General features: G+C 41.5%; 1 protein-coding gene across 2 annotated transcripts; it reads right to left on the bottom strand.

Moving 5' to 3' along the window:
- Window positions 1–2,242: 2,242 nt before the first annotated feature.
- Window positions 2,243–12,522, bottom strand: zgc:165507 (uncharacterized protein LOC561188 homolog). 2 transcript variants are annotated; one of them, XM_046874451.1, is made up of 5 exons: window positions 12,382–12,522; window positions 7,631–7,864; window positions 4,800–4,943; window positions 3,912–4,712; window positions 2,243–3,057 (listed from the first exon to the last, which is right to left on the bottom strand). In XM_046874451.1, the coding sequence occupies exons 2-5, from the start codon at window positions 7,842–7,844 to the stop codon at window positions 2,804–2,806; spliced, it is 1,413 nt and encodes a 470-aa protein (XP_046730407.1). In that variant the 5' UTR covers window positions 7,845–7,864; window positions 12,382–12,522; the 3' UTR covers window positions 2,243–2,803. The 2 variants fall into 2 exon arrangements, with proteins under 2 accessions (XP_046730407.1, XP_046730408.1); XM_046874452.1 differs by lacking the exon at window positions 12,382–12,522 and adding an exon at window positions 10,588–10,956.
- Between the last annotated feature and the right edge of the window lie 383 nt (window positions 12,523–12,905).

Here is a 12,905-nt window from a genome sequence, read left to right on the forward strand (position 1 = left end):
TTTGCCAAGATCACAAGGAGAAGAGCGCCCCCTAGCGACTGTGAAAGTAGCTTGTGTGCACGCTAACAGTCTACATTACATTTTACATATTATTATATCATATATAATATATTATGTGTATAGCAACTACACACACACACACACACACACACACACACAGCAGCAATTGCAGCAACTCAACCCCTAGTGATCAGGACCAGAGCAGGAGTAAACATTTTGTAGAACGTAAGATTAAAGTGCACTTTTAGGAACATCCCATTCCACATCTGGTGCCCAGGTGCTGTTATAATAACCTCCAATGTTCTGGGAAGATGGTCCACTAGATCTGTGGAGGTTTGTGCTCATTCAGGCACAAGATGATGTAGGTGAGGTGAGGAGGCCTGGGGTGCAGTCAGCGTTCACATTCATGCTCTGAGCGTTGTCATGTGACCTGCTCTGCTTTCTGTGCTTAGAAATGACCCTCAGACCTTCATTAAAGCATCGCCTGATACATGGCCAGAGGGGCTGCGGCTACTGGTACCGCCGTTCTGCGTGGACCTGAAAATACTGGTGAATAATTGAACTTTTCATTAGATGAGACAAACACCTGGCCTTCACAGACATATTTGGTTCTCCAAAAAAAAACTTTCCCACAAAGTTAGCACTTTGTTTTTATTTTTTATATCAGTATCAGGATTTTTCAGTATTGAAACTCGTATACCATTTTTACCATATTAACCACGAGAAGGAGCTGTTTCACAATATAGTTATTCATTTGATATAAATTAGTCTTTTTAGATATTTCGTTATTTAATAATTATATTCGATATGAATTTTAAATAAATCTTTTGTATATATGTCCAAAAATATGTTTAAAAATTCTATGAAAAGTATTCAGACACTTCTGTCCAGTTTAAGTGAGGCTGTGTTTGTGATATCCTCGGTTTCTTGTTGGCAGGAGAGGAACCTGATGTGGCCTCACGCAGCTGTAGCTCATCCACCTCGAGTTCTATAGGATCACGCATGCTGAGATGCATTTCTACTCGCCATTATCTGAGATCTATCCTTCCTAGCAAATGACGATGCAGAATTTGGCACCGACTGGAAGAATTCATGACCCAACATGCCTCAAAAGTTCCCAAGGTGGTGAAGATGATGTCTTCTCGGCACCCTTTATCGATTTAATGCATTGGCTATCTGAGTATTATTGAAGAGCATGTTCATCAATTTATGGCCACAACTTTTTCCAGCATGATGGCAAACAATTTCACAAAGCGGGGTTCTTCACTTTCCTTCCCAGACACTGAACATTGAATCCAGTAGAACATCTTTGAGATATGGTCGAACAGGATCTCAACATTGACTAGAATCTTAAACATCTGGAAATTTTGAGTGTGTTTTGAGTTCCTAATCAAGTTCTATAAAGTTTTCATTCATAGAAAAACCCAATGGAGACTCTTTGTGTTGTATTTCATTACTTTTGTTTTTTTAATGATTGTTCGTTTATACAATTTAACAACGTACACTATATGGACAAAAGTATTGGGACACCTGACTTGGGGGTTCTTTCCCAAACTGTTAAAGTTGGAGTCACACAATTGTATCGGATGTCTTTGGATGTGTTGCGTAAAAACCCTTTTATTTGAACCCAAATCTGTTGCAGCATCACAAAGCTACTGTGCACAAAGCCAGTTCCATGAAGATCTGCTCTACATGGGTTGGAGTGGAGGACACGGAGCCTCGGTATGGAATGGGATGTCCAAAAAGTCAATAAAACAGGTGTCGACAATCTGTTGTCCATATAGTCTCTACAGTATACGTGTGACTAACATTTTATACGCTACGCGATACACACCGTCATGGCTGGAGCTGGATTAAAAAAAAAATGACAACAGTTTAAAAGACGCAAGTTTCTACATTCAACCAAAGGCAAATAAATCCTGAATATCGTTCAAGTACAGAAAATCTCACTACAGTGTGTACGATATATTAAATAATGTCAGATACATTTTATATATATATCCTGAAATATGCTGGAAATCTTCATATATGTAGGTACATTCGTTCATAATCAAGTCGATTAGTAATGCCACGTCAATAAATAGTCAAAAAAACGTCATTTTGGAAGCTCTGTATATACTGGCTTTGGGATATTAGTTGGATTATTTACATTTAAGGCAAGGCAATACCTAATATATATATATATATATATATATATATATATATATATATATATATATATATATATATGTAAATTCTTTTGCAGGCTTAATTAAAAAAATAGCACTCGAATAACAGCGAATACACTTCCCTGTATATACTGCAGCAAAGGTTTTAGAACATGGGAAGGTTCTGAATGTGAGATCCACCAACATCGAACCAACATTTTGGTCAGAAGTGTGATAAGGCCCTTGTTAGTGAAGCATGCATAATGATTTACATTGAGTCCTGTTATTTGGGCTGCACAGATTCCAGATTATAGTGCAGCAGATATGGCACGCAGCCCACCGGAGTGTACCGCTGGTAGATTTTTCGATTTTTGATGTTTTTCTGGATTCGGTGGAAAGATTCGGAATCTGTTCCTGAGCTGAAACATTAACAGAATGACTTTTAAATCAGGTAGAATCTGACGAAGCACACCGGTTCAACCCTCACACTTGTGGACGTCCGTCTAAAAATGTGTCTAAACCCTGTTCTAATGGTCCTGTTCTAACCTTCGCCTCACAGCTTTACTTTGGCAGTTGTGTGTTTCTTCACCCCTCGTTCTCTGTGTCCACTGCAGACGTAAGCGTAAGCTGAAGCCCAGATGTCCTTCGGAGGAAAACTAAATGTTCGTTTCTCTCTGCACAACATCTTCCCCTTTTCCACAGAGTTCCTCAGACGCCTTTCCATCTTCCGACGCCTTGTCCTGAGGCTCTTCCAGTTCCGCCTGCTTGTACACCTCCTGCTGGCGCTCTTTTTCCAGCAGACGGTAGTTGATGAAGTTGCCAATGAAGAGCCAGATGCTGGCGAAGATCACCACCGACCCACAGCATATGTACATGTACTTGTAGTTCTTAGTAACATCCACTAGTCTTCCTGTAGAGCAACAATGGGAGAAGGAGACGTTATTCCTTAGCACTGAATACGTTAAATATATCACATCACTTAGTTGTGAATCGAAATAAACATAGACTATATGGACAAGTTTGTGGACACCTGAGTATAAGATCCCATCCTATTCCACCTTGAATCCAATCCAATTCTACTAGACTTGTAGAGATTTGTGGAGCTTCTTCCAGACACAAGAGTGTTAGTGAAGTGAGAAGGTTTGGGATGCAGTAGACATATTAAATATTTCAGTCCATAAAATTGTGTAGTATTGCAACACTTACATTTACATCCAGAGCGACTTACAACTGAGCAATTGAGGGTTAAGGGATTTGATCCTATGCCCTTCTGATCCAAAGTCCACCATCTCATATGGGAAAAACTACATATAAAACTGGAAAAGCCAGATGTCTCAATACTTTTGTGCATAACGTGTAGTACTCGTTAAATGTAGAACTTCCTCGCTGGCTTGATTTTGTTGTGATGGTGACACAATTCTTTACTAAATCCAAAGCCTAATTAAAAGATTTATTATCTAATCTAATGAATTGGAAGTTCTTTATTGATAGCTCTCCTGACCTCCATCTATGGGTCTCATCATAATAGCTCCTTAAACACCATGCCCTCAAAAATACATCAATACTTTCCTGCTGGATGGAAAAGCCAGAGCATCTGACCTCCTCAACTCCTAATAGCTGCTAATCACTGAATAATCACAAATCCCTACAGCCCCAAATTCTAGTGGAATGACTTTGGTTTTGGAACAAGATGATTAACGATTAGATGTCCACATACTTTTGGCAAGAAGAACAATAACCAAAAAGATGCATATCAGGTCTTACCTGCCAGAGGTGGTCCTATAAGCACAGGACAGCACTCAATGATAGTGGTGAGTCCCACAGCGCTTGAGAACCTCTGAGGTCCTACAAGGTCCATGAGCGTCTCAAAGAGCACGGAGCTCACCATGCCGAACGCTAACCCAAAAAACACAGCGTACACCACCATGCCCGTGTAGGTCTGAGCCAGAGGGCACAGTATGTGGCACACGCCGTTATAGAGGACGGCAAAGCTGAAGAAGTACTGGATCTTTGGCCGCACCCAGCGTGTGTTGGCCAACAGACCCATCAACGGACGAGCAAACATGTCCACGAAAGCCAGGATGGAGAGCAGGAAGGCTGCCGAGTACTCATCCACGTTGTTGTCCTTTGCATACGCCGAGAGGAAGACGATGGGGGCAAAGAAGCCTAAAAACATAATGACGTTTCCTGACAGGTAGATGAGGAAACCCCGATGTTTAAAAAGTGACAAGTCAAGATACTTGTTGACAGTCTGCCACGCTGTAGACTTGGGCATCTTCGTACCTGGAACCGTTTCTTCATTTTTAGCCTTGTTCGTTGTCGCAGGCTGGGGCAGTGGCCTCATAAGGGATCCGGCTACGCAGCAGTTGAGCAAAAGCCCCCCGAGAATAAGGAAGCTGCCTCTCCAGCCAAAAGCGTTGATGAGGTACTGGTTTAATGGAGCCAGGGTGCTCAAAAAGACAGGGCTGCCTGCCATGGCCAAGCCATTAGCGATGGGGCGCTTTTTTAAAAAGTACTTCCCGATCATTGTCAAAGCCGGCTGAAGGTTGAAGGCGAGTCCAAAACCTTCAGAAGGGTGAGAGAAGATAGAGCTGAAATAAATTTGGTGTTGTCGGGAATATTTTCGTATATATGCAACGTTCGTCCACTCACCCCCGATCATTCCGATGCAGATGTACAGCTGCATGACGCTGTTGCAGAATGACGCAGCGATCATGCTGATGGAACACAACAATCCACCTGCCATCATCACCGGCCTGCTGCCATATGTGTTCACGAGGATGCTGCTTATAGGACCTGGAATAGAAGACACAACAATTGAGGTGGGAATTTTTCTGTAACATCTCAGAATCTGGAGTGACCAGTGTTGGGCAACGTTACTTTTAAAAGTAATGCATTACAATATTGAGTTACTCCCCAAAAAAGTAACTAATTACGTTACTTAGTTTTAACGCATTAATTTGTATGGAAAGTAATGCGTTATATTACTTTTGCGTTACTTTTGCGTTACTTGTATCTCTTTCACGCCTTACAGGTGTAACAGGTGTAATATAGATAATTGCCATTAAGAAATCAGTTATATTAGGGCAAAAGACATTTCTTAAACATTTAAAATGCTTAATAACTTCTAAGATATAATAAGATAAGATGATCAACAAAATTTTGACCACAAGGCTGAACACTTTCCAGTCTCACTTCTGTACACTGCTTTTCAATTTGCTTCGCCATCAGAAATGTAACTATCGTTCGTGTATATAAGGTTAAGGGTGTGGGATGCACACCGGTGATGTGGAGGGAGAACATACCTTTCGCTGTCATCTCCTAAAACATCGTGCAATTCCGTAAATATGACCTCGTCCTCGTCTACATCATTCTCTGCTTCATCATCAGCTTAAAACATTCTGAACGCTTTTACAAAGTTCGTGCTATAATCAGTGACCGTGGCAGTTTATCTTCCCACAAAGAGCAAATGAGCTGTGAATTTGCTCTCTATCTCCGCTGTGATGGCATCGTACATGTGTCTCCTACGGAGAACTTTTATTCTGAGCAGTCCATAGAGCTGCAGTGGTGGAAAGTCGGCAAAAGTTTTCTATATTTCTGTCTCCATTTCCATATATGCAACATTACACACACACACACACACACACACACACACACACACACACACACACACACACACACACACACACACACACACACACACATCTGTGCTGTGCGTTGCATGCAGATTTTTTTTTTTTTTTTTTAAGTGGTATTTTTTGCAGTTGACAAGAGCTTTTCACCAACACATAATCTACACTTAACCATTATTCCTTTCTCCTTTTCCTCGACTATTTCAAAATAAAAAGAACACTTTCATCACAGTAATGTAATGCTCTGGTTTGCCATCTCCGCTTCTGACCAGCTTCTGTTCCTGCGGCTCGCACGTATGAGTGCGCGATTGTACGTGACTACGTTCATTTTAATTCAGTATTTATTTTTTTATGCAAAATAATTTAACTGAAAAGTAACTCGCATTACTTTTTTTTCAAAAGTAACTCAGATATTAATGTGTAAATTTATAAAGTAACACGCTACTTTACTCGTTACTCCAGAAAAGTAATAATATTACGTAACGCACGTTATTGTAACGCGTTACCCCCAACACTGGGAGTGACATTAGCTTAGGAAGCCTCCTCCATCTTCTGGAACGGATGAAAGGCTATCAAGTTCCAGGAGAAGAGGGCTTCATCAGCAAATTTCATTACAGATTCATTGGTCTATGTTTGAGAGCATGCTGTGGTTCACGCCATGTCACTGTTTGAATGTGTCAATTCCACACCACAGAACGTTCAGAGTAGTAAGATTTAGATTGCAAGACACCCAGGCATTTATTGCAGGGTTTCACAGGTTGGCGTTTGACTGGTTGGAATTACCATCTGGAACCATTTTGACCTATTTTGGTTCCCATAACTTTCCTGGAAAACCCCTACAGAGAACTTTCCTTTAACAGCGGTTTATTTGGTTCTAAAAAACGAGAAGGTTCCGTGTTTTCTCAGTGTAACTGAAACAGAATTCGGTAAGATTGGAACGTGATTCTATTTTAAACATCTCCTGAAATGTAGTCCCTGATTTGCCCTTCAATAACTTCAGCTCTCCTGTGAAGATGTTCCACTAGATTTATGGAGATGTGTAGGTGAGGTGAAGAGGCCTGGGGTGCAGTCAACATTCCAATTCAATCCTAAAGGTGTTCAATAGGATTTATAGCTTTGTAGGAGGCCAATCCAGATCTTCCACTCCAACCTCAGGGAGCTGGTTTTGTGCACAGGGGGATTGTTATGCTGGAACAGTTTTGGGTGAAGGTGCTAACACACCTGAAGACATCCAATAGAATACATATGTATATAAAATATGTGTAAAATACATTAAAGCTGAACTGTCCTGGGTATGTGAGTATCACGTGTATAGTTACACACTTTCAGTAGAAAAAAAAAAACATTTTAATGTGAATAAGGCAGAACCATGCTCCTGCCCTGAGGAGCGTCTTGAGATATGTTAATACCTATTCATGTGCTCTATGAAATCAGGTTAGGTGCTTCTGCGTCACTTCATCTGCCCCACATACAGTCCATTTCTCCTATCAGGACCTTCTAATCTACTTATTAGCATAAAATTTCTCTGGAGGATTTGATCCCTGCTTTCAAGGGCGTATAATGTCACGGTTCTTGTAAAAGAAGAGCAGGTTCAGAATCTGATGTGGTTCAGTTGAAAACAAGGAAACGACCTCAGGACGTCTTTTAACCCGTTTTAAATCCACCATGCGGTTCTTCAAGCTGAACCAATGAGCATCAAACATACCACTCTCTAATTACTAACGTCTACTATAACAGGGTGAAGATCTCTGATTTTTCTGTTCACCACCACCTTCACCGTTCTACATCCCCCAAAAGAGCACTCATCAACCATCTCCAATGGATAATGGACCTTCTCCCTTCACATTTTACCTCCAGCATACATGACGGCCAGCATGATGGAGGAGATCCAAGCGACTTGGCTGTAGGTTGCGCCGAAAATCTTCTGCATGTCCTTGAAGAACACCGTAGTGGCTTTGGGGAAAGCGTATGAGAAACCGATGGAGATGAAAGAACCACACACCACAGCCCAGCCCCAGCCACCATCCGGAGGAGGTGCTGCTTGAGCTCCAGCAGGGGGCGACATTGTAAAACACTGGTCTTCTCCTAGAAGATAGAGAAAAGCAAGGTAACACAGATTTGCATTATATACACTTTATAGACAGATTGTGGAAACCTGAACATAATAATGATGGTTTATGCTTTTTAAACACCAAGTGTTAGTACATCTGAGGTTTCTATATCCCATGTGTAGGTCATGTGTTCCTTCACTTGAACTAGGAGACCCAAACCATGCCAATGCTCCTGTCCACAAAGCCAGCTTCATGAAGATATGGTTCACATGGGTCGGAATAGACCTTCACTACCTTGCTATAAAGCTCAGACACCTTTTGGCTCCACATCTCACCTACATCAGACTTTACAATTGTGTCTGTGTGAACACAAATCTCCAAGAAATCTTGAAGAAACATCTTCCCAGAAGAGTCAAGGTTATTATAGCAGCAAAAGGGGACAAAATGTGAAATGTTCAAACAAAACATAATGCTCAGGTGTCCACAAACTTTTGCCCATATAGTGTACGTGACATAAAGCAACAAGTGTACACATGCAAAGACACACACACTATACACACTATACACACCATACACTAGTGATGAGTCGTTCATGGAAAAGATTCGTTCGTTTTAAACGATTCTTTAATGTGAGACAAAAAAACAAATCATCTCAAAGAGCGATTCGTTCATTTTCTACTGCACAAAAAAAATCTCAGCAACAATGTACAGGAAACAGAATCGAGTGCTTCATGTCTCGACTCTTCCAGTCCGAGTCGTTCGTTCTATTATCTCTCACGTGACTCCCACAGACCTTACACAATTCCATAGATCAGGATTTTTGTTACAAAAAATAATTCGATAGTCAATAATTTGCACAACAACTTTTAACAATTTGTATGAAAAATGGATGGAAATCCCTGACCTGCTGTATATAATAGCACTGGGTCAACCAGGACCTAGACTTACTATACCTGGACCTCCAACAGAGGCAAAAATAAACACGCCCTGTCGCTCAGCACCCGGTCAGATGACTGCGATATCAAGTGAACGATGATCTCTCTGTAGAATCTCTATGGCTGCATACACTCCCCAGGCCACACATGACTCGTCATAATTGCAGTGTTTTAAACAAAGCGCTCATGACCGCCTTTTGTTCCCTGACACATTTTTCCTGTCTGTGGTCCATCAAGGTCAAACACGGAGCTTGGAATGGTGCCGGCTCTCACTGAATAATGCTTCATACATTTTTAATGAAGTCTTTGCATACAGTTGACTTCACGCGTCGCTAATGAAACCCGGGTCATATTCAGGTCTATTTTGTTACATGGGCAAAAATACTGGGATGACTTTCCCAAATGCCATATGCGGTTCTTCCTCAAAATTGTCCATGGAATTTTCCCTTCACTTCACAAACTCGAAGCTGTTTGACAACACAGGTTTGCCGTGGAAGGCCTTTGGAATGAATGTGGATGCTGATGTGCACCACAGGCTTCCTCACCTCCTCCCCCACATCACTACCTGACTTTACTAACACTCTTGTGGGGATAAAATATGGAATAGGATGTTCAAAAAGAGACACTCAGGTGCTCACAAACTTTTTAACCTGACTAATAATCCGGGAAGTAACAATTAACAAGTAGCAACTCAAGTGGGACCATGTGACACGGGTGAAATGATGCATTCCGGTCATGGTTCAGGATAGTGGTGGAAAATTACAGACTGGCACATTTGAGCACCTGAGGGTCATTTTAACTGAATATTCAGTAGATCTCCAAAGTCGGATTTTTAAAAAAGGGCCATATTTCTCGGGCATCGTCTCAAAGCTGGTGTCATATGAAAGCTGGTGAAGATCTTTTTAGCCTATAATTTCGCTGTGTTCTGGAGCTGTTGCAAATTTTCAGATTGTCCATGAATCGATATGATCATCACGCTTCTCTATAAAGCTCAATCAGGACCTCGGTTCAAAAAGAAGTAAATAATCACACGAAATAAATCATGAGAAAAATATTCGTTGTTTTTTGTGCGAAGGCTTTTTCAGTCTCAGGTATAAAAGATAAACGACACACTCAGGTATTTGTAATCTCTTCGAACCACCGGGGAAATGTGTAGTAGTGTGTGTTTTTTCTGTGTTCCTTAACAATAACCTTCAGCTATAAAGATATGACTTTACAAATTGGCTGATTGTTTGCTGCGGTTTTAATATTAACCACGCCAAGCTGTTTTCTCTCGAACGCCACGCCGGTGCTAACCGTGTTCTTCATTAAAGTAACTGTGAGTAACGAGGGCTTCAGAAGGAGGCTTTGAAGCTCTTCATGTCAGGCTGAGTAGATTTAAAACAGAAACGATGATCACTCATATTCCCCATGTAAAGAGACAGGCTTCTGAAACCTTGAACCTTCAACGGCGTAGTTTCACACGTCACCCAACAGACTGTTCATTTAACATAATGACATAAAAGCACCAAACACCAAACGTCATAGTCAAATAAATACCATGATAATGTAGAAAAATTATAATGTAAGATATGGAAAATCAACATGGGAACTTGGAGGTTTAATTCCCCCCCAATCTCACACATCCACTCCAGTTTATTGATGATGGATTTGGGCGTTATATCCCAGAGACTCATCATGTCTGCGTGACCTTCTTGTGTCATTTGTAGTCTCACTATCAAGCTTCACGCACTCTTAAGATCAAGTCCTATTTTTGCTCTCTAGACCTGCCTGATCCATCCTGATGTTGAAGATGTTCTCCACAAGAAGAGCTTAAACATACCTGGGTTTTTAACTCATGAGAAGGATTTGGCCTGTACGGAGTCTCCCTGATTAAACTGCTTTGGAGCTTTATTTAATAAATGAATGAATATCCGAGGATGAGGACGTGTTCCCTTTTTTTATTCTTTCAAAGTTTCTTTCTCATGACGTCACGTTCTTGTTCATGAGTTGCTTTGGGATGATGTTCCTTATTTCCATTACGTTACGTTAAAGCCGTTACGTGTCACAGGGTTGGAAAAGTGATTGTTATCCTGAGGTCATCACAATCCTCAAAACAGTTCTTCAGGACCTACGATCCAGATCTGTGGATTGAAATAGTCATTGGATATTTACAATTTACAATATGTTCTCTTATAAAAATCGAACAGAATTTATTAGATATTATATCTAAACAATATCTCTTCTTCTTCTTCTTCTTTCGGCTGCTCTCAATAGGGGGCGCCACAGCGGATCATCCGTCTCCATACCACCTCTCTCCTCTACATCTGCCTCTTTCACACCAAATACCTGCATGTCTTCCCTCACCACATCCATAAACCTCCTGTTTGTTCTTCCTCTTTTCCTCCTTCCTGGTGTCTCCATTCTCAGCATTCTCCTACTGATATACCCCATGTCCCTCCTCTGCAATATATTGTTTACAAAATTTGCTGTTCTTTAATTAGATGTCCCACTAGATTTTGGAGTTTCGTTCAACAAATGTTTTAACTGATGTAGGTGAGAAGGTGAGGAGACCTGTGGTGCAGTCAATGTTCACATCCATCCCAAAAGGTGTTCAGTAGGGTTTATAGCTCTATAGCAGGCAACTCAAGATCTTCCACTCCAACCCAGAGTTTGATTGAAAATGTTCATGCAACTAACAAATGTCGTTTTCTCGTGATCGGTACTTTTTCTGTGTATTCTGCATGTTCTGAAGGCATCATCACAGACTTCCGTATACTTATAATTATTTGGACATGCGTATCGCCACACAAATTTCCATACGTTTTTTTTTTATATATATTTGCATGGTCCTAAAACCTTTAAAAAATGACATTGTTCAAATTGCATCAACTGTGGATCATCTGTGCTCTGTTGGCACACCCTGAATCTCCACCTGGAGCATCACCAAGCTCTCCATACAAAAATGAAAGCTGTTCAATAATTCCCAGAACCCTGAAGATATCCATTACTGATATTAACGTGTGTGTGTGTGTGTGTGTGTGTGTGTGTGTGTGTGTGTGTGTGTGTGTAACCTCTATTTGTCAAGGTGAGGACTCACTCACACTCACATGACACACATTCTCAGACAAAGAAGGAGATGAATTCACCACCAGCTGGCCTACATGGTGCATCCTCTCTCACTGTGCCAAGCCCTTCTACTGATCAAATCCCTGATATTTATAGCACACACACACACACACACACACACTAGTCTGTGGCTTAACTAATAAAAAATGCAAACCACACGTGGATGAAATACTCGCAGATGATTGGAGAATGTGAATGACGCACAAATCCAGCGCTCTTCTGCATCATCGACCCGGATGAAACCAGTTGAGATGCTCACCACTTCTATTAACCAGCAAACTCCCTATCTGTCATCAGGGCAGGGTGAATACACACGTTACTCCTGTGTGTGCCTTCTAGCACACACACACACCCATACACACACCTCAATATACTGTATCATCACCCCGGCTTCTGATTTTATTCTAAAATTCAGTTGGTTGTAATAAATAAATAAATAAATATATAATAAAAAATATTTAAAAAGACACAGAAATCCATGACATGGAAAGAAGAAGTGGAGATGTACCTCAGATGTGTGAAGCACCGGGGGTCCTGTTTCCGTATCCGTTCCTTATTCACTGACCTTGCCAATGACGCGCATTACGCACGGTGTGGACATCTCTCTCTCTCTCTCTCTCTCTTTATCGTCCCAGAGGGCGATGCTGACGTCTTCAGCGCGCCTGGTTTTGTGCGTGCATGCTGGTGTGCGCCCGCGTGTATGCGTATGCGCGCGCGCGTGTGTGTCTGTGTGTGTGTTGGTGTGTATGGGTGTGTGCGTCAATAGAAGCGAGCTCGTGCTGTAGTACTGGCCAAACACACACACACACACACACACACACACACACACGAGATATGTGGATGTAAGGGGTTGCACCTGCACCAAACTAACCTTCAGGACCTCCTCGGAGTAAATCCTTATTAATGTGCGCGCGCGCGTGCGTGTGTGTGTCCACAGAAGCGAGCACGAGCAAAGCACTAGCTGGTCACACAAGCATAGTGTCACTCTATATAGTAAAGTGTAGGATGTGCGTCAAGCATCAACACATCAGT

This window comes from Silurus meridionalis, chromosome 18 (assembly GCF_014805685.1).
Source record: "Silurus meridionalis isolate SWU-2019-XX chromosome 18, ASM1480568v1, whole genome shotgun sequence".
In the NCBI taxonomy this organism is placed as follows: domain Eukaryota; kingdom Metazoa; phylum Chordata; class Actinopteri; order Siluriformes; family Siluridae; genus Silurus; species Silurus meridionalis.

Excerpts from the sequence above, each read along its gene's own strand:
- zgc:165507 (XM_046874451.1), bottom strand. The coding sequence starts at position 7,844 with ATGTCGCCCCCTGCTGGAGCTCAAGCAGCACCTCCTCCGGATGGTGGC. Across the intron at positions 4,944-7,630 it reads GGCCGTCATGTATGCTGGAG|GTCCTATAAGCAGCATCCTC; the intron begins GTAAAATGTGAA and ends CTTCTATTCCAG. Across the intron at positions 4,713-4,799 it reads CTGCATCGGAATGATCGGGG|GTTTTGGACTCGCCTTCAAC; the intron begins GTGAGTGGACGA and ends ACCCTTCTGAAG.